General features: G+C 55.8%; 1 protein-coding gene across 1 annotated transcript; it reads right to left on the bottom strand.

The window, feature by feature from the left end:
* Positions 1 to 2,855: 2,855 nt before the first annotated feature.
* On the bottom strand, positions 2,856 to 19,061 carry LOC144740036 (prosaposin-like). Its single transcript, XM_078622918.1, has 7 exons — positions 18,812 to 19,061; positions 14,532 to 14,665; positions 13,056 to 13,130; positions 11,112 to 11,237; positions 6,316 to 6,544; positions 4,976 to 5,125; positions 2,856 to 2,890 (listed from the first exon to the last, which is right to left on the bottom strand). Exons 1-7 carry the CDS (start codon positions 18,870 to 18,872, stop codon positions 2,856 to 2,858), a joined length of 810 nt encoding a protein of 269 aa, XP_078479044.1. The 5' UTR covers positions 18,873 to 19,061.
* Between the last annotated feature and the right edge of the window lie 2,961 nt (positions 19,062 to 22,022).

The raw sequence follows: 22,022 nt of genomic DNA, 5'->3' as shown, positions 1-22,022 counted from the left end.
ACAGGGGGGGGGGGGGGAGAGATGGGGGGGGGGCGATGGGGGGGAGATGAGATGGGGGGGGGGCGATATGGGGGGGAGATGAGATGGGGGGGGAGAGATGGGGGGGAGGAGAATGAACGGTAAAGTTCTTGTTGATTTGGAAGGGGGGTCAACAGGCGCGGCACGAATAACCAAGCACGACCCTGACCCCGAGTCTCAGGGTCTCAGAGTCTAGAGTAGAGACCGGGTCTCAGGGTCTAGAGTAGAGGACGGGTCTCAGGTCAGAGTCTAGAGTAGAGACCGGGTCTCAGGGTCTAGAGTAGAGACCGGGTCTCAGGGTCTAGAGTAGAGACCGGGGTCTCAGGGTCTCAGTGTCTAGAGTAGAGACCGGGTCTCAGGTCTCAGGGTCTAGAGTAGAGACCGGGTCTCAGGTCTAGAGTAGAGACCGGGTCTCAGGGTCTCAGTGTCTAGAGTAGAGACCGGGTCTCAGGGTCAGGTCTAGAGTAGAGACTGGTCTCAGGGTCAGAGTCGAGAGTAGAGACTGGGTCTCAGGGTCTAGAGTAGAGACCGGGTCTCAGGGTCTAGAGTAGAGACCGGGTCTCAGGGTCTCAGGGTCTAGAGTAGAGACCAGGGTCTCAGGGTCTCAGGGTCTAGAGTAGAGACCGGGTCTCAGGGTCAGAGTCTAGAGTAGAGACCGGGTCTCAGGGTCTAGAGTAGAGACCGGGTCTCAGGGTCTCAGGGTCTAGAGTAGAGACCGGGTCTCAGGGTCTCAGGGTCTAGAGTCGAGACCGGGTCTCAGGGTCAGAGTCTAGAGTAGAGACCGGGTCTCAGGGTCTAGAGTAGAGACCGGGTCTCAGGGTCTCTCAGGGTCTAGAGTAGAGACCGGGTCTCAGGGTCTCAGGGTCTAGAGTAGAGACCGGGTCTCAGGTTCTAGAGTAGAGACCGGGTCTCAGGGTCCTCAGAGTCTAGAGTAGAGACCGGGTCTCAGGGTCTAGAGTAGAGGCCGGGTCTCAGGGTCTCAGGGTCTAGAGTAGAGACCGGGTCTCAGGGTCTCAGAGGTCTAGAGTAGAGACTGGGTCTCAGGGTCTAGAGTAGAGACCGGGTCTCAGGGTCTAGAGTAGAGGACCGGGTCTCAGGGTCTCAGGGTCTAGAGTAGAGACCGGGTCTCAGGTCTCAGGGTCTAGAGTAGAGACCGGGTCTCAGGGTCTAGAGTAGAGACCGGGTCTCAGGGTCTAGAGTAGAGACCGGGTCTCAGGGTCTCAGGGTCTAGAGTAGAGACCGGGTCACAGGGTCTAGAGTAGAGACCCGGGGTCTCAGGGTCTCAGGGTCTAGAGTAGAGACCGGGTCTCAGGGTCAGAGTCTAGAGTAGAGACCGGGTCTCAGGGTCTAGAGTAAGAGACCGGGTCTCAGGGTCTCAGGGTCTAGAGTAGAGACCGGGTCTCAGGGTCCTCAGGGTCTAGAGTAGAGACCGGGTCTCAGGGTCTAGAGTAGAGACCGGGTCTCAGGGTCTCAGAGTCTAGAGTAGAGACCGGGTCTCAGGGTCTAGAGTAGAGGCCCGGGTCTCAGGGTCTGAGGGTCTAGAGTATAAGACCGGGTCTCAGGGTCTCAGGGTCTAGAGTAGACGACTGGGTCTCAGGGTCTAGAGTAGAGACCGGGTCTCAGGGTCTAGAGTAGAGACCGGGTCTCAGGGTCTAGAGTAGAGACCGGGTCTCAGGGTCTACAGGGTCTAGAGTAGAGACCGGGTCTCAGGGTCTACAGTAGAGACGCCGGGTCTCAGGGTCTTACAGTAGAGACCGGGTCTCAGGGTCTAGAGTAGAGACCGGGTCTCAGGGTCTCAGGGTCTAGAGTAGAGACCGGGTCACAGGGTCTAGAGTAGAGACCGGGTCTCAGGGTCAGAGTCTAGAGTAGAGACCGGGTCTCAGGGTCTAGAGTAGAGACCGGGTCTCAGGGTCTCAGGGTCTAGAGTAGAGACCGGGTCTCAGGGTCTCAGGGTCTAGAGTAGAGACCGGGTCTCAGGGTCTAGAGTAGGAGACCGGGTCTCAGGGTCTCAAAGTCTAGAGTAGAGACCGGGTCTCAGGGTCTAGAGTAGAGGCCGGGTCTCAGGGTCTCAGGGTCTAGAGTAGAGACCGGGTCTCAGGGTCTAGAGTAGAGACCGGCTCAGGTCTCAGGGGTCTAGAGTAGAGACTGGGTCTCAGGGTCTAGAGTAGAGACCGGGTCTCAGGGTCTAGAGAAGAGACCGGGGTCTCAGGGTCTCAGGGTCTAGAGTAGAGACCGGGTCTCAGGGTCTCAGGGTCTAGAGTAGAGACCGGGTCTCAGGGTCTAGAGTAGAGACCGGGTCTCAGGGTCTAGAGTAGAGACCGGGTCTCAGGGTCTCAGGGTCTAGAGTAGAGACCGGGTCTCAGAGTCTAGAGTAGAGACCGGGTCTCAGGGTCTCAGGGTCTAGAGAGACCGGGTCTCAGGGTCTAGAGTAGAGACCGGGTCTCAGGGTCAGAGTCTAGAGTAGAGACCGGGTCTCAGGGTCTCAGGGTCTAGAGTAGAGACCGGGTCTCAGGGTCAGGGTCTAGAGTAGAGACCGGGTCTCAGGGTCAGAGTCTAGAGTAGAGACCGGGTCTCAGGGTCTCAGGGTCTAGAGTAGAGACCGGGTCTCAGGGTCAGGGTCTAGAGTAGAGACCGGGTCTCAGGGTCTAGAGTAGAGACCGGGTCTCAGGGTCTCAGAGTCTAGAGTAGAGACCGGGTCTCAGGGTCAGAGTCTAGAGTAGAGACCGGGTCTCAGGGTCAGAGTCTAGAGTAGAGACCGGGTCTCAGGGTCTCAGTGTCTAGAGTAGAGACCGGGTCTCAGGGTCTCAGGGTCTAGAGTAAAGACCGGGTCTCAGCGTCTAGAGTAGAGACCGGGTCTCCAGGGTCTCAGAGTCTAGAGTAGAGACCGGGTCTCAGGGTCAGAGCCTAGAGTAGAGAACCGGGTCTCAGGGTCAGAGTCTAGAGTAGAGACCGGGTCTCAGGGTCTCAGTGTCTAGAGTAGAGACCGGGTCTCAGGGTCTCAGGGTCTAGAGTAGAGACCGGGTCTCAGGGTCAGGGTCTAGAGTAGAGACCGGGTCTCAGCGTCTAGAGTAGAGACCGGGTCTCAGGGTCTAGAGTAGAGATCGGGTCTCAGGGTCAGAGCTGCTAGTCCCCAGACCCACCTCCACCACCACCCCCCACACCACCACCACCCCCACCCACCCCCCACCTCCACCCACCCCCACCACCACCACCCCCACCACCACCACCCCCACCACCCCCACCCACCCCCACCACCACCACCCCACCACCACCACCTCCACCCACCCCCCACCACCACCCTCACCACCACCACCCCCACCCCACCCCCACCCACCCCCACCACCACCACCCCCACCACCACCAGCCCCACCACCACCACCTCCACCCACCACCACCACCACCACCACCCCCACCACCCCCACCACCACCCCCCACCACCACCACCACCTCCACCACCCCCACCACCCCCACCCCCACACCCCCACCACCCCCACCCACCCCCACCACCCCCACCACCACCACCTCCACCCCCACCACCACCACCACCACCACCACCCCCCCCACCACCACCCCCACCACCACCCCCACCACCACCACCCCCACCACCCCCACCACCACCACCACACACCACCCACCCCCCCCCCACCACCACCACCTCCACCCACCACCACCACCACCACCCCCACCACCCCCACCCACCCCCACCACCACCACCACCCCCACCACCACCCCCCACCACCCCCACCACCACCTCCACCCACCACCACCACCCCCCCACCCACCACCACCACCCCCACCACCACCCCCACCACCACCCCCACCACCCCCACCCACCACCACCACCACCCCCACCCCCACCACCCACCTCCACCACACCACCACCACCCCCACCACCCCACCACCACCACCACCCACCACCACCACCACCCCACCACCACCACCACCCCCACACCACCCCCCCCACCACCACCACCCCCACCACCACCACCCCCACCACCCCCACCACCACCACCCACCCCCACCCACCACCACCCCCACCACCACCACCACCCACCACCCCCACCCACCACCCCCCACCACCACCACCACCACCCCCACCACCACCCCCACCACCACCACCTCCACCCACCCACCACCCCCCCCCACACCACCACCCCCCACCACCACCACCACCACCCCACCACCCCCACCCCCACCACCACCACCACCCCCACCACCACCCCCACCACCCCCACCACCACCCTCCACCCACCACCACCACCCCCACCACCACCCACCACCACCCCCACCACCACCCCCCACCACCACCACCCCCACCACCACCACCACCACCACCACCACACCCCCACCACCACCTCCACCCACACCACCACCCCCACCACCCCCACCACCACCACCACCCCCACCACCACCACCCCCACCACCACACCACCCCCACCACCCCCCCCCACCACCACCACCCCCACCACCACCACCCCACCACCCCCACCACCACCACCCCCACCACCACCACCACCCCCACCCACCACCACCCACCACCCCACCCCACCACCACCCCCACCCACCACCCACCACCCCACCACCCCCACCACCACCCCCCCCACCCCCACCCCACCCCACCCACCACCACCCCTCCACCACCCACCCACCCCCCCCACCACCACCACCCCCACCACCTCCACCCACCACCACCACCACCACCACCCCCACCACCACCCCCACCACCACCCCCACCCACCACCACCTCCACCCACCACCACCCCCCCCCCCACCACCCACCCCCCACCACCTCCACCCACCACCACCACCCACCACCCCCACCACCACCCCCACCACCACCCCCACCACCACCACCTCCACCCACCACCACCCCTCCCACCACCACCACCCCCACCACCTCCACCCACCACCACCACCCCCCACCACCCTCACCACCACCACCACCACCTCCACCCACCAATTCGGCGTGCTCCGGGCTGCAAGCGTTGGCACTGCAGCACCAGGTGTCGTGTGAAGGGGTCGTAGCCGCCCTGCGGGGTCTGGTCGCGAGCAGAGCTCAGGAAGCGGACACACTCCTCGCACGGCTCGCGAGACGTAGCGAGTGTACCTGTGGGGAGACAGAGAGAGAGAGATGGAGAGAGAGGGTTGGTGAGAGAGAGATGGTGAGAGAAAGAGATGGAGAGAGAAATGGTGAGAGATGGTGAGAGAGAGAGAGATGGTGAGAGAGAGAGATGGTGAGAGAGAGAGATGGTGAGATGGAGAGATGGTGAGAGAGTTGGTGAGAGAGAGAGATGGAGAGAGAGATGGTGAGAGATGGTGAGAGAGAGAGATGGTGAGAGAGAGAGATGGTGAGAGAGAGAGATGGTGAGAGATGGTGAGATGGTGAGAGATGGTGAGAGATGGTGAGAAGAGAGCAGATGGCTGAGAGAGAGAGATGGTGAGAGATGGTGAGATGGTGAGAGAGATGGTGACAGAGAGAGATGGAGAGAGAGATGGTGAGAGATGGTGAGAGACACGGTGAGAGACACGGTGAGAGAGAGAGATGCGTGAGAGAGAGAGATGGTGAGAGACACGGTGAGAGAAAGAGATGGTGAGAGAGAGAGATGGTGAGAGAGAGATGGTGAGAGACACGGTGAGAGAGAGAGATGGAGAGAGAGATGGTGAGAGAGTGAGAGAGATGGTGAGAGACGAGAGAGAGAGACACGGTGGGAGAGAGAGAGAGATGGTGAGAAAGAGAGAGATGGTGAGAGAGAGAGATGGTGAGAGACACGGTGAGAGAGAGATGGTGAGAGAGAGACACGGTGAGAGAGAGACACGGTGAGAGAGATAGACAGAGAGGAAGGAGAGAGACAGATGCAGAGAGAGATATGGTGAAAGACCTCGTGTAAATACTTATACTATGCATGTACACCACTACGCATGTACACCACTACGCATGTACACCACTACGCATGTACACCACTACGCATGTACACACTATGTATGTACACTATGTACACCACTACGCATGTACACTATGTACAACACTACTACGCACGGTACACTATGTACACCACTACTATGTACACCATTACGCATGTACACTATGTACACCACCACTACGCATGTACACCACTATGTACACCACCACCATTATGCATGTCCACCGCTATGTACACCACCACTACACATGTCCACCGCTATGCATGTACACTATGTATACTATGTATGTACACCACCACCATTATGCATGTCCACCGCTATGCATGTACACTATGTATACTATGTATGTACACCACCACCACTACACATGTCCACCGCTGTGACGCGTCACCTCGTTCGGCTGCGGCGGCGCCTGCTGCGGGTAGAGCAGCAGCGGCACGTTGTTGATGAAGGGGCTCACGACGTCCACCAGGGAGCCACGTGGCACGACGGAGTCACTGACGACGTCAGAGGAGGCGGAGTCAGAGGGGGCGGAGTCAGAGCCGCGACGACTCATCAGCGCGGAGTGGCACAGACCCAGCGAGGAGCAAACCACGCCGGGGTTCTGACGGAGGTAGCAGTGGGGGGGGGGGGGGAGGAAGACGATGAACTATACGGAGTGGGTCTTTTGGGTCAAGTCACGTCGATAAGTGCTAAAAAAATTGCAACAAAAATTGCTAAAAAAAGCTACTAAATAACTAAAAAAATGCTAAAATAATCGCAGAAAGAAAAGCAAAAAGTAGCAAAAAATAGCAAAAAATGTACAAGTATAATTGCAAAAAAATATAGAAAAATAAATAGTTAAGAAATACCAAAAAAATATTCAAATAAATAAATTGCAATTTTTTTTGCTACAAAATAGCAACAAAAATATTCAAAAATAGCAAAAAAATTTACAAAAATTATTGCCAAAAAAGCTACAAAAATGACAGAAAAATTGCACGAAAATTTTTCAAAAAAAAAGCAAAAAATTGCTAAAAATGTACGAGTATAATTGCAAAAAAATAGCTAAAAAATACCAAAAAAATAGCAAAAAAATTACTAAAATAATTGCAAAAAAAAGCTACAAAAATGACTAAAAAATTGCACCAAAAAAATTCTAAAAGAAAAGCAAAAAATTGCTACAAATTTACGAGTATAATTGCAAAAAAATTGCTAAATAAATAGCTAAGAAATACCAAAAAAATAGCAAAAAAATACTAAAATAATTGCAAAAACTCTCTTTTTTTTTGCAAAACATAACAAACAAATAGCAAAAAACACATTTCTTGTCATGAAAATAACAATTTTATTTGGTATTATTTTCTTTGAACCTGACATAGGCAGGTTGGATGGAAACATCACAGTCAGTTAAGACTTCACCTGGTTAATAACGTCCTTGCAATGATTGCTCAGTTTGTACCCATCCTCTCGATTGAAGTTGTTGCTGTGTTTATATATCTGTATTCTTAGGTTTTTTTCGTTAAAGTCACCATGTAGGTGAAAAATTAAAATTTATAAAAGTAAAATAAAAATAAAATAAAAATCACGACGTTTCGGAGGCAACACAAGCTTCCATGTTCAGGTGGAACCGTCACAGCACGATAGCTGTATCAAGTAAGAGAAATTCCAACAAGCCGAGATTATTCTTCTTGGTTCTTTCGGTAAAGTCACGTAGAAGGGAAGTAATAAAATAATAAAAATAAAACACAATAAAAAATTATTATATAAAAATATTTTATTATTTTATAAAACACAATAAAAATAATTATTATATAAAATTATTTTATTATATAACGTTATTATTTTGTGTTTAATTTTTATTATTTTATTATTTCCCTTCTACGTGACTTTACCGAAAGAACCAAGAAGATGAATCCCTGCAGTCACGAAAGCTTTAAATCAAAATTTAAGCTGAGATTATACAGCAATCGGTGCTGTGACGGTTCCACCTGAAGACAGAAGCTTGTGTTGCCTCCGAAACGTCCTGATTTTTATTTTATATTTATTTAACTTTTATTAATTTTAATTTTTCACCTACATGGTGACTTTACCGAAAAAACCTAACAATATGAATCCTTGCAGTCACGAAAGCTTCAATCTAGAATTTATATATCTGGATGGCTTTATGAAGCTTTATGAAGCCATCCAGATATATTTCGACTCTCTGTGTCTCTCTCTCACAATAGACTAGTGCCTGGCACTCGGCAATTTTGCCGAGTTAACTGCATCCCCAGCGTTTGGCATTGCTGCTGCTGCATTGGCATTTTTGGTTTCATTGGGATGGTTGCTGCTTTGTTGTTGAGTCCTCCCCCGCGCGCATTCCCAACTCTCTCAGCCTCCCACTTCCAGCCCTGACCACTTCCCCCGCTCAGCTTCACACGCAGAGACTCACGCAGAGACTCACGCAGAGACTCACGCAGAGACTCACACAGAGATTCATGCAGAGACTCACACAGAGATTTACACACACACAAACTCACACAGAGATCCACACACACACAGACTCACACAGAGATCCACACACACACAGACTCACACAGAGACTCACAGAGACTCACGCAGAGATCCACACACACACAGACTCACACAGAGATTCACACACACAGAGACTCACACAGAGACTCACGCAGAGACTCACACAGAGATTCATACAGAGATTCACACACACACACAGACTCACACAGAGATTCACACACACAGAGACTCACACAGAAACTCACGCAGAGACTCACACAGAGACTCACACAGAGATTTACACACACACACAGACTCACACAGAGATCCACACACACACACAGACTCACACAGAGATCCACACACACACAGACTCACACAGAGATTCACACACACAGAGACTCACACAGAGATTCATGCAGAGATTTACACAGAGACTCACGCAGAGACTCACACAGAGATCCACACACACAGAGACTCACACAGAGACTCACACACACACACAGACTCACACAGAGACTCACAGAGACTCACGCAGAGATCCACACACACACACAGACTCACACAGAGATTCACACACACAGAGACTCACACAGAGACTCACGCAGAGACTCACACAGAGATTCATACAGAGATTCACACACACACACAGACTCACACAGAGATTCACACACACAGAGACTCACACAGAGACTCACGCAGAGACTCACACAGAGACTCACACAGAGATTTACACACACACACAGACTCACACAGAGATCCACACACACACACACAGACTCACACAGAGATCCACACACACACAGACTCACACAGAGATTCACACACACAGAGACTCACAGAGATTCATGCAGAGATTTACACAGAGACTCACGCAGAGACTCACACAGAGATCCACACACACAGAGACTCACACAGAGACTCACACACACACACACAGACTCACACATAGATCCACACACACACAGACTCACACAGAGATTCACACACACAGAGACTCACGCAGAGATCCACACACACACACAGCTCACACAGAGACTCACACACACACAGCCTCACACAGTCTCACACAGACTCACGCAGAGATCCACACACACACAGACTCACACAGAGACTCACACAGATTCACAAAGAGACTCACACAGACAGACTCACACACAGAAAGACTCACACACCCACAGGGACTCTCACACACACACAGACTCACACACAGACAGACACACACACAGACTCACACACAGACACTCACACACACACACAGACTCACACACAGACACTCACACACACACAGACTCACACACACACAGACACACACAGACTCACACACACACAGACACACAAATACAGACTCACACACACAAATACAGACTCACACACACACACAGAGTCACACACAGACTTACACACACACACACACAGACACACACACACACACACAGACACACACACACACACACAGACTTACACACACACACAGACTTACACTCACACACAGACTCACACACAGACTCACACACACACTCAGACACACACACACTCAGACACACACACAGACAATCACACACACACAGACTCACACACAGACTTACACACACACACAGACACACACACACACTCACAGACTCACACACACACAGACTCACACACAGACTCACACACACACTCACAGACTCACACACACACAGACTCACACACAGACTCACACACACACACAGACTTACACACACACAGACTCACTCACACACACAGACTTACACTCACACAGACTTACACACACACACAGACTTACACACACACACACACAGACTTACAACAACAACAACAACAACCGCCATTCGCCATTAAGTGGCGGTGACGTCACCACGACGCTTGTGCCAGGCCATGTGCACCCTGAGGCCACGTGAAGTGTCGAACGCCCGCTGGCAGGAGGTCACGGGGCAGACCCAGCAGGTGCCACGGGTCGACTGACCGAGATGACCGAGATGACTGGCTGATGCACCACCTGTGCCCCCTACTGTGCCAACTTGCTGTGCTTTAGCCACCCGGCGCTCCGCTCGTTGTTGTGAGCGTCGCTCCTCCGCCCTCCGTTGTTGTTGGAGGGCGACTGCCTCCAACTGCCCAGTAGCGTCCTTCACGAGCCTCCTCCACTGAGGCCGATCTTGACACCGCTGGTACCAGTCATCGGCAAGTCCACTCAGCTCCACGTCCTCCTGTCCCACATCACTCCATCTCTTCTCTAGCCCGTGCCGCGCCCGTTTAGCCCCCTCGATCCGGCCGAACAAAAGCTGTTTAGGCATGCGGTGGCTGGGCATGTGGGCTACATGACCCAGCCAACGCAGCCTTGCCTGCCGGAGGAGCTCACTGATGGGACTTTGCCCAGACTTACACACACTCACACACACACAGACTCACACACACACAGACTCACACACAGACTCACACACAGACTCACACACACACAGACTTACACACACACAGACTTACACACACACAGACTCACTCACACACACAGACTCACACACACACACAGACTTACACACACACAGACTTACACACACACAGACTTACACTCACACAGACTTACACACACACAGACTTACACACACACAGACTTACACTCACACAGACTCCCACACACACACAGACTTACACACACTTACACACACACTCCGACTCACACACACACAGAGACTCACAAGGGCCCTCTCCAGCGTGGCGAGCAGTGCCGGTAGCTCAGTCTTCACCATCTCCTGGCACTGGGTGCGGAGCCCCTCGTCGGACACCGCCCCACACACGCGCAGCAGCAGCGCAGCCACCTCCTGCTGTGGCAGTGGCACATGGGGGGAGAGGGGGGGGTTGCGGTGGTGGTAGTGTGGTGGTGGTGTGGTAGTGGAGTGGTGTAGTAGTGGTGGTGGTGGAGTGGTGTAGTAGTGGTGGTGGTGGTAGTGGTGGTAGTGGTAGTGGTGTGGTAGTGGTGGTGGGGTGGTGGTGGAGTGGTGTGGTAGTGGTGGTGTGGTAGTGGTGGTGGGGTGGATTGGTGTAGTAGTGGTGGTGTGGTGGTGGAGTGGTGTTGGTAGTGGTGATGGTGTAGTAGTGGTGGTGTGGTGGTGGTGGTGTGATGGTGGTGGGGATGGAGGTGATGGTGGTGATGTTGGTGGTGGTGATGGTGGTGATGGTGATGTTGGTGGTGGTGATGATGGTGGTGGTGATGTTGATGTTGGTAGTGATGTTGATGATGGTGGTGGTGGTGGTGATGTTGATGATGGTGGTGGTGGTGGTGATGTTGATGTTGGTGGTGGTGGTGAGCGGCAAAAACAACCACCTCGTGGTGCCGGACGGCAACGCTGTGGTGGGCAGTGCCGGGGGGGGGAGGGCCAATTCCGATTGGCCTTTCCCCTCATGGCGTTTGTAGCCACCACAGCGGTCAAATGTGGGATTATGGACGGGTGCGAGGGCTGGTAACCCCTCCACCTTCAATTAATGACCACAAAACTAAGCATGAAATATCTAATTAATAAGCTTGTGCCGGAGGCCCTGGGGGGACAGGCGTCTATGACGTCTCCTGGCCAAACCCCATTTGGTGGAGCCAGGAGATTGAATCGTCACCCTCGGGGCTCCTCCAGAAACAACAAAAAGCCACTACGTGTGGCCACGTGGAATGTTCGAACGCTCCCTGCGGAGGAGAGGCTGCCACTCTTCTGTCGGGAGCTGGACCGGTACCGCCTGGATCTCTGTGGTATTCAGGAGGTCCGGTGGACCGGCTCTGGCTCCTGCCACCATGAGGGGTGGACAGTCCTCTACTCGGGGCAGGAGACTGTCAAACAACAGGGAGTGGCTCTGCTTCTGAACAAAAGAATGAAGGGGGCGTGGGAGCGTGGCGGTGAGGTGTGGGAAGCGGTAAGCCCCAGACTACTTTGGGCTCGCCTTCCCATCAACCAGAGGCGAGGAGTGGTGGTCGTGGTTACTTATGCCCCCACCGAAGACGAACATCCGTGGAGGGATGCAGGCAAAGCCGATGAGTCAGATGTCTTCTATGACCTCCTGTTACATGATGCTGGCACCTGGTCTGGAGTGATTGGAAGGCATGGGCCATATCAGCTCAATAACACCGGTAGGACGCTGTTAGATTTTTGTGCAGCCCATGGGCTTGTAATTAACAACACGCGTTCGACACTTCACGTGGTGGCCTCAAGGTGCACCTGGCCTGGCACAAGCGTCGTGGTGACGTCACCCGCCACTTTGTGGCGAATGGCGGTTGTTGTTGTTGTTGGCGGTGGGTGCCCTGACCTTCTGCCTACACCCCCCGTGACACACCCCTGACACACCCCTTGACACACCCCTGACACACCACGTGACACACACCACGTGACACACCCCTGACACACCACGTGACACAACCCCTGACACACCCCACGTGACACACACCCCACGTGACACACACACACCCCGTGACACACACCCCATGACAACCCCCCCTGACACACCCCTGACACACCACGTGACATCCCCCCCCCCCCCCCCGTGACACAAACCACGTGACACACACCCCCACGTGACACACACACCACGTGACACACACACATCACGTGACACACACACCACGTGACACACACTCCACGTGTGTGTGTGGGTGCCCTCACCTCTGTGGCGTTGCTCTTCAGAAGCTCATCCAAGGCGCTCACCGACTCCTTGCAGATGTCACAGGGCAGGTCACCCTGGCGGAGCGGCGGTTACCATGGTTACCACGACGGTTACCGTGGTTATGATGATTACCCTGGTTATGATGACGGTTAGCATGGTTACCATGACGATGACCATGGTTACCATCATGATGATGACATCTCTGTATACTAGTGATGATGTCATCTGTGTGTACTGGTGATGATGTCATCTGTCTCCTAGTGATGATGTCATCTCTCACCATTGGAACCTCATTTGCCAGTAAAAAATATGATAATTGTTTTTTTACCCTTTTATCTGGCAACAAAACTGACACCTTTTATACAAGGAGTCATGTTTGCATAGACCACAATACCTGCAGTCATCATGCAAACAAATTGTGGACCAATCAACTTCAAGGACAGTGCACGTACATTATCAGAGTTGTGTTTTTTTGTTTGCATTACGACTGCAGGTATTGTGGTCTATGCAAACATGACTCCTTGTAAAAAAGGTGTCAGTTTTGTTGCCAGATAGAAGGGTAAAAAAACAATTATCACACAACCACGTGCTTTACCGCTGTGTCACAGAAAGGCTCAAACGCCGATTCTTACACGTTTCGATTCCGGCAAGGGAGGTCACCACGATGCAGCTGCTCTCTCCCCGAGCTCTCAATGCCCTGACCGGTGGCATTGCCCTTGTGCTGTCCATGTCTTTCTGACGTTGCCCTCGGGTCTAACGCGGCTGTCCTCTGTGTGCGGTTGCGAGTGTTGCGTTTGCTGTGGGGCAGAGGTCGCAAACGGGTTTTGATTCCTTACCCGTACCCGTACCCCGGCCGCACCAGGGTCGCAAACGGGTACCCGTACCCGTACCCGGCCGTACCTGTACTCTACACGTACCCGGCCGGGTACGGGTAGGGTACGGGTATCGGGTACCCGATTGCGACCTCTGGGATGAAGCCACGTTGCAGGCGGGGGTGGGTTGATTCTAGGAACTTGAATTGTGAGAAGAGACAAGACGTTGGGAAATGAGTGACAAACGGTGACTCACCAGTGACTCACGGCCTACCCGTACCCGTACCCGGCCGCACCAGGGTCGCAAACAGGTACCCGTACCCGGCCGAGTACGGGTAGCCGGGTATCGGGTAGGGTACGGGTATCGGGTACCCGATTGCGACCTCTGGGATGAAGCCATGTTGCAGGCGCGGGTGGGTTGATTCTAGGAACTTGAATTGTGAGAAGAGACAAGACGTTGGGAAATGAGTGACAAACGGTGACTCACCAGTGACTCACGGCCTACCCGTACCCGGCCGCACCAGGGTCGCAAACGGATACCCGATACCCGTACCCGGCCGTACCCGGCCGTACCCGTACCCTACCTGTACCCGGCCGGTTACGGGTAGGGTACGGGTACCGGGTACCCGGTTGCGACCTCTGCCGTGTGGGGGGGGAGCTCACCGCCGTGGGCTGGGCCCAGTAGACTCGTGTGCACTGCTCGAGGGCTCGGCAACGCGAGGCCGTGCCGGCGTTCTTGCACCAGAACCCGGGACCTCGCGAGCAGACGTCGGCGCCCAGCAGGGGACTGCCGCTGGCTGGAAAGACACAAAGAAGGTTCTAAATTTGAAGCTTTCGTGACTGCAAGGATTCATATTCTTATGTGTTTTTTTTCGGTAAAGTCACCATGTAGGTAAAAAATTGAAATTAATAAAAGTAAAATAAAAAAAATAAAAAATTCACGACGTTTCGGAGGCGACACAAGCCTCCGTCTTCAGGTGGAACCGTCACAGCACGATAGCTGTATCAAGTAAATGAGAAATTCCAAGAAAACCGTCCTTGTATATATGCTGGTTGAGGGTGGGAGGAGCCAAGGCAGGCCCTGGATATTAATATTGTGAGGCTGAAGCACGCTGTTAGGAATGAGCCTTGTGTAGACTGGTTGAAAAGAGTTGTTAAGGTGAGGCTGATGTAAAGGTGCGTGTAAATGGGACTGAGCCTTTTGTTATGTAGAGGTGGTGAGGCTGAAACCGCTGCCAGGAATGAGTCTTTGTTGTGTAGACTGGTTGGACTGGGAGGTTCTAAGAGTTGTTGAGGTGAGGCTGATGTAAAGGTGTGAATGGTACTGAGCCTTTTGTTATGTAGAGGTGGTGCGGCTGAAACCGCTGCCAGGAATGAGTCTTTGTTGTGTAGACTGGTTGGACTGGGAGGTTCCAAGAGTTGTTAAGGTGCGGCTGATGTAAAGGTGCGTGTAAACGGGACTGAGCCTTTTGTTATGTAGAGGTGGTGCGGCTGAAACCGCTGCCAGGAATGAGTCTTTGTTGTGTAGACTGGTTGGACTGGGAGGTTCCAAGAGTTGTTAAGGTGAGGCTGATGTAAAGGTGCGTGTGAATGGGACTGAGCCTCTTGTTATGTAACTTTAATTTTTTACCTACCTGACTTTACCGAAAACCTAAGAATACAAAAAAGGTCGCGTTGTGTCACAAAACGCTACTGGGCAGTTGGAGGCAGTCGCCCTCCAACAACAACGGAGGGCGGAGGAGCGACGCTCACAACAACGAGCGGAGCGCCGGGTGGCTAAAGCACGGCGAGTTGGCACAGTAGGGGGCACAGGTGGTGCATCAGCCAGTCATCTCGGTCGTCTCGGTCAGTCGACCCGTGGCACCTGCTGGGTCTGCCCCCGTGACCTCCTCCTGCCAGCGGGCGTTCGACACTTCACGTGGTAGCCTCAAGGTGCACATGGCCTGGCACAAGTGTTGTGGTGACGTCACCGCCACTTAGTGGAGAATGGCGGTTGTTGTTGTTGTTGGTGGTGGCGGGTGCCCTCACCTTCTGCTATGCCGCCCGTGACACACTCCTGACAAACCACGTGACAAACCCCCCCCCCCCCTGACATACCCCGTGACACACCACATGACACACCCCCCCCTGACACACCACGTGACACACCCCCGGGGGGGGGGGGTCAAGTGCTGTCAGTAAGCGGCAGCAGCAGCAGCAGCGGGGCTATTGGTTGAGCAGGGCTGGTCATCATCACCATCATCACCATCACCACCACCATCGCTATCACCAACATTGCTATCATCACCACCACCATCGCTATCACCAACATTGCTATCATTACCACCATTATCACCACCATCACCACCATCACAACCACCACCATCACCACCATCACCACCACCATCATCACCACCACCATCACCACCACCACCAACATTGCTATCATCACCACCATTATCACCACCATTCACCACCATCACAACCACCACCATCACCACCACCATCGCTATCACCAACATTGCTATCATCACCACCATCATCACCACCATTATCACCACCATTATCACCACCATTATTACCACCATCACCACCACCACCATCATCACCACCACCACCATCATCATCACCAACATTGCTATCATCACCACCATTATCACCACCATTATCACCACCATCATCACCACCATCACCACCACCATCATCATCATCACCATCATCATCACCATTATCACCACCATCACCACCACCATCACCACCACCATCACCATCACCACCACCATCACCACCATCATCACCACCATCACCACCATCATCATCACCACTATCACCACCACTATCACCACCACAACGGGAACTCCCCTATCCCCTCGCTTCCTCATTCCTTAGCTAGTTTCATTCTCACCTCACAGTTCCTTCCTCATTCATTCCTCATCTGCGTGGGGGTGGCCCACAAGTCAGGACACAGGGGGGTTGTTGTTGTCCCAACTCTCCCCCCACTCTCTCCACTCTCCCCCCCACTCTCTCCCCCCACTCTCCCCACTCTCTCCTCTTCCCCCAATCCTCCCCCACTCTCCCCCCCCACTCTCTCCCCCCCACTCCCCTCCCACTCTCTCCCCCCACTCTCCCCACTCACTCCTCTTCCCCCAATCCTCCCCCACTCTCCCCCCCCCCCACTCTCTCCCCCCACTCCCCTCCCACTCTCTCCCCCCACTCTCCCCACTCTCTCCTCTCCCCCACCACCTCTCCCATCCCCCACTCCCCCCACTCTCTCCCTCCCCCCCCACTCCCCCCACTCTCCCCCCCCCCAGCTCTCCCCCCCCCCCCACTCTCTCCCCTCCTCCCCCACTATCTCCACTCTCCCCCCACACTCTCTCCCCACTATCCCCCCACTCCCCCCACTCTCTACCCTCCTCCCCCCACTCCCTCACCCCACTCCCTCACCCCACTCCCTCACCCCACTCTCTCCCCACTCTCTCCCCACTCTCTCCCCCCCCCCCACTCTCTCCCCCCACTCTCTCCCCCCACTCTCTCCCCCCACTCTCTCCCCCCACTCTCTCCCCACTCTCTCCCCACTCTCTCCCCACTCTCCCTCCACTATCCCCCCCCACTATCTCCCCCCCACTCTCCCCCCCACTCTCCCCCCACTATCCCCCCCCCTCTCCCCCCACTCTCCCCCCACTCTCCCCCCCCACTCTCTCCCCCCACTCTCTCCCCCCACTCTCTCCCCCCACTCTCTCCCCCCCACTCTCTCCCCCCCACTCTCTCTCCCCACTCTCTCTCCCCACTCTCTCCCCCCACTCTCTCCCCCCACTATCTCCCCCCACTCTCTCCCCACTCTCTCCCCACTCTCTCCCCACTCTCCCTCCACTATCCCCCCCCACCTCTCCCCCCCACTCTCCCCCCACTCTCCCCCCACTATCCCCCCCCCCCCTCTCTCCCCTCCTCCCCCCACTCTCCCCCCACTCTCTCCCCCCACTCTCTCCCCCCACTCTCTCCCCCCACTCTCTCCCCCCACTATCTCCCCCCACTCTCTCCCCACTCTCTCCCCACTCTCTCCCCACTCTCTCCCCACTCTCTCCCCACTCTCTCCCCACTCTCTCCCCACTCTCCCTCCACTATCCCCCCCCACCTCTCCCCCCCCACTCTCCCCCCACTCTCCCCCCACTATCCCCCCCCCCCTCTCTCCCCTCCTCCCCCCACTCTCCCCCCCACTCTCCCCCCACTCTCCCTCCACTCTCCCTCCACTCTCCCTCCACTCTCCCTCCACTCTCCCTCCACTCTCCCTCCACTCTCCCTCCACTCTCCCTCCACTCTCCCTCCACTCTCCCTCCACTCTCCCTCCACTCTCCCTCCACTCTCCCTCCACTCTCCCTCCACTCTCCCTCCACTCTCCCTCCACTCTCCCCCCACTCTCTTCCCCCACTCTCTTCCCCCACTCTCTTCCCCCACTCTCTTCCCCCACTCTCTCCCCCCACTCTCTCCCCCCACTCTCTCCCCCCACTCTCTCCCCCCACTCTCCCCCCACTCTCTCCCCCCACTCTCTCCCCCCACTCTCTCCCCCCACTCTCTCCCCCCACTCTCTCCCCCCACTCTCCCCCCCACTCTCTCCCCCCACTCTCTCCCCCCACTCTCTCCCCACTCTCTCCCCACTCTCTCCCCCCACTCTCTCCCCACTCTCTCCCCCCCACTCTCTCCCCACTCTCTCCCCACTCTCTCCCCACTCTCCCTCCACCTATCCTCCCTCTCCACCTATCCCCCCCCCACCTCTCCCCCCCACTCTCCCCCCACTCTCCCCCCACTATCCCCCCTACTCTCTCCCCCCACTCTCTCCCCTCCCCACTCTCCCTCCACTCTCTCCCCACTCTCTCCCCCCAATCCCCCCCCCACTCTCTCCTCTCCCCCCACTCTCTCCCCCCACTATCCCCACTCTCTCCCCACTCCCCGCTCTCTGCCTCTCTCACCAGGCAGCGAGACGCACAGTAGCAGCAGCAACACGGGAAGCAGGAGGAGGATCCTGGCCATGGTGGAGAGACGTGGAGAGACTTGAGACAGAGACGTAGAGAGACAGAGACGTGGAGACTTGAGAGCGAGATTTGAGAGAGAGATTTGAGAGAGAGACGGAGCCGCAGCTGAGATGTGAACGAGCCGCACTGCGCGTTGTTTTCGTTGTTCGCAGAGTGAGCGGTGACGTCACCACCGCGGAGACAGCGGGGGGCGGGGCCTATGACGTCATAGGCGCACTGCGCAGTAGTGCGCATATGACGTCATCAGCAACGCAGCTGTAATGTGGACGAGCGAACTGCGCGTTGTTTTCGTTGTTCGCAGAGTGAGCGGTGACGTCACCACCGCGGAGAAAGGCGGGCATATGACGTCATATACGCATTGCGCAGTAGTGCGATGACGTCACCACATCGATGAAGGGACGGTTGAGCGATGACGTCAACAGCGCCGACCCTGCAGCGATGCGATGACGTCACCACCATGGATGAAGGGAGAGGGTTGAGCGATGATGTCATAGGCGCCGACAACGCAATGGGGTGATGACGTCACCACTGCGAACCTTCGAGAGGAACCGGTGAGAACACGTGGTGACGTCACGGCGCCAGAAGGGGGTGGGCACGCGTCTCCCCCGGCGTGGTGACGTCACCGCGCACGCGTCTCCCCCTCCCCCCGGCGTGATGACGTCACCGCGCACGCGTCTCCCCCCTCCCCCCGGCGTGGTGACGTCACCGCGCACGCGTCTCCCCCCTCCCCCCCGGCGTGATGACGTCACCGCGCACGCGTCTCCCCCTCCCCCCGGCGTGGTGACGTCACCGCGCACGCGTCTCCCCCTCCCCCCCGGCGTGGTGACGTCACCGCGCACGCGTCTCCCCCTCCCCCCCGGCGTGGTGACGTCACCGCGCACGCGTTTTCCCCGACTTGCATGATCTGTATCTTTGGTTAGATGTGAAACTTCGCCCACCTCGGCTCGCCTTCTCACAATGGACCGGAATTCCTTTGATTTCGCTCTGAGCCTGTGGGAACAGCTGTTTGTCCAGCCTGTGTGTGTGTTGCAATTGTATTGAGGTAATGTAAGTTTCATCAAGGCCTGGCGCCTTGCACAAGCAGTGGCGTAGCTAGGATATTTTGCGCCCGGAAACGCACTATAAAATTGGCGCCCCCCCCCCCCCCCGTTTAATCACATACCAAAATGTAATTACATGACATGTAGGCTGTGTGTGGCGGGATATATAAACTTTTAGGTTCAGGTGTAGATTTGTGCAGTAGTTTCAGGCTGCCGCGCCCGTCGCAATAAGTTATCATGTAACGTTGTTAGCCTCATTTTGGCGCCCCTTTACCTGCCCCCCCCCCCCCTAGCTACGCCTCTGTGCACAAGCCACCCCGCCGCCATCAATGTGTAATAAAGGACTTCGTCACACACACTGCTGCTGGTCTCCGTTGCTCTTTTATTTAGCTTCTTACTCGCACCCCCGCTGGTCCCGACAGCGGACCAGCGTCTCCTCGCGCGCGCCCCGCACGCGCTCCCTCGTCAGCTCCTCTCGCCCCCGCCACTCCGCACGCCGCTGGCCGACGGCGCGCCGAAGCTCCTCCAGCCACGTGGCCGATGGCGCGGATCCCGTCCGGCCACCCAACGTGGTCCAGCTTCTTCACTCCAACAACTGACCCGGAGCCCTTCAGGGCTCCCACCTATATCCCCTTTACCACGTGATCCTGACTCCTCCCCTTCCGGACCGTCAGATCCGGACTTCCCACAGCGCCCTGCTGGCTCCACCCCCGTTCACCTCGCTTCCGATTGGACCCGAGGTGAACGGCGGGCCCTCCCATACGCCCCCCATACTGGGCTCCCGCCTCCGAATACCCCGGGCCGTGTGATTGGGCCAGAGCCCAGCAGCGAACCCCGTTTACGCTCGCGTTACAAATGGAAACAAATTGCCCCCAAGTGCGTCCTTCCAGTCCTCCAACCCTCTGCTATAATTAATCTGGAAGGAGGTGGGCGGGGGGGGGGGGTTCCCCCCTGTCCGGCTGCGTTCTCCCCCCTCTTCCTCACAGCTGGGGTTGTTACATTTTTGTCTCTCTCAAAGAGGGGCGCCTCTTGCTTGTACGTCAGAGGTCGCAAACGGGTTTTGATTCCGTACCCGTACCCGTACCCGGCCGCATCAGGGTCGCAAACGGGTACCCGTACCCGGCCGTACCCGTACCCTACCCGTACCCGGCCGGGTACCCGGCCCGGGTACGGGTAGGGTACGGGAATCGGGTACTCGATTGTGACCTCTGGGATGAAGCCATGTTGCAGGCGCGGGTGGGTTGATTCTAGGAACTTGAATTGTGAGAAGAGACAAGACGTTGGGAAATGAGTGACAAACAGTTACTCACCAGTGACTCACGGCCTACCCGTACCCGTACCCGGCCGGGTACGGGTAGCCTGGTATCGGGTAGGATACGGGTATTGGGTAGGGTACGGGTATTGGGTAGGGTACGGGTATCGGGTACCCGGTTGCGACCTCTGTTGTACGTGCTGTGTGGCGGCCTTTGAAGCCCGGTAGAGATTTCCCCAGAATCTCATGAGCAACCATCCCCCCACTTCTCTTTTTGCACCTGGGTCTTTTTTAATTATCTTTTATGGCTACTTCCTTGCCCGGTGTGACTTGTGGAAGGCAGCTGCTATGAGGGGTGTGGGTGGTTGTTACATTTTTGTCTGTGCCTCATGCTACACCCCGATTGATTATTAAAACATATATATTGGCAGAATTATTCCTAATATCAATAATGGGAAAAGGCCTATATATACAACACACTACAATACTATACACTACACTACTATACCCTATACACGACACTTCTATACACTACACGACTATACACATACACTACTATACACTACACTATTTTACACTACTATACAATGTACACTACACTACTCTACACTACTACACACTACTGCACTATCCACTTATATACACTACTCTACAATACACTACACTACTATACACAACGCTACTTTACACTACACTACTATACTAATGGCAAGTGACCTGGCCACCCACCACCTCCACCTCTCTACCTCCACCTGTTGTCTTGTGGTTGTTGTTGTTTGACTTGCATCCCACTGGGATTTTTGCACACAACGTTGGTGTACGGTGTTTTTTCTGCAATATTTTGCTGTCTTTTCTT

This window comes from Lampetra planeri, unplaced genomic scaffold (genome assembly GCF_965212315.1).
Source record: "Lampetra planeri unplaced genomic scaffold, kcLamPlan1.2.h2 scaffold_1856, whole genome shotgun sequence".
NCBI lineage: Eukaryota > Metazoa > Chordata > Hyperoartia > Petromyzontiformes > Petromyzontidae > Lampetra > Lampetra planeri.
The sequence above is the reverse complement of the archived record's forward strand: the minus strand, read 5'-3'. Positions and strand labels throughout refer to the sequence as shown.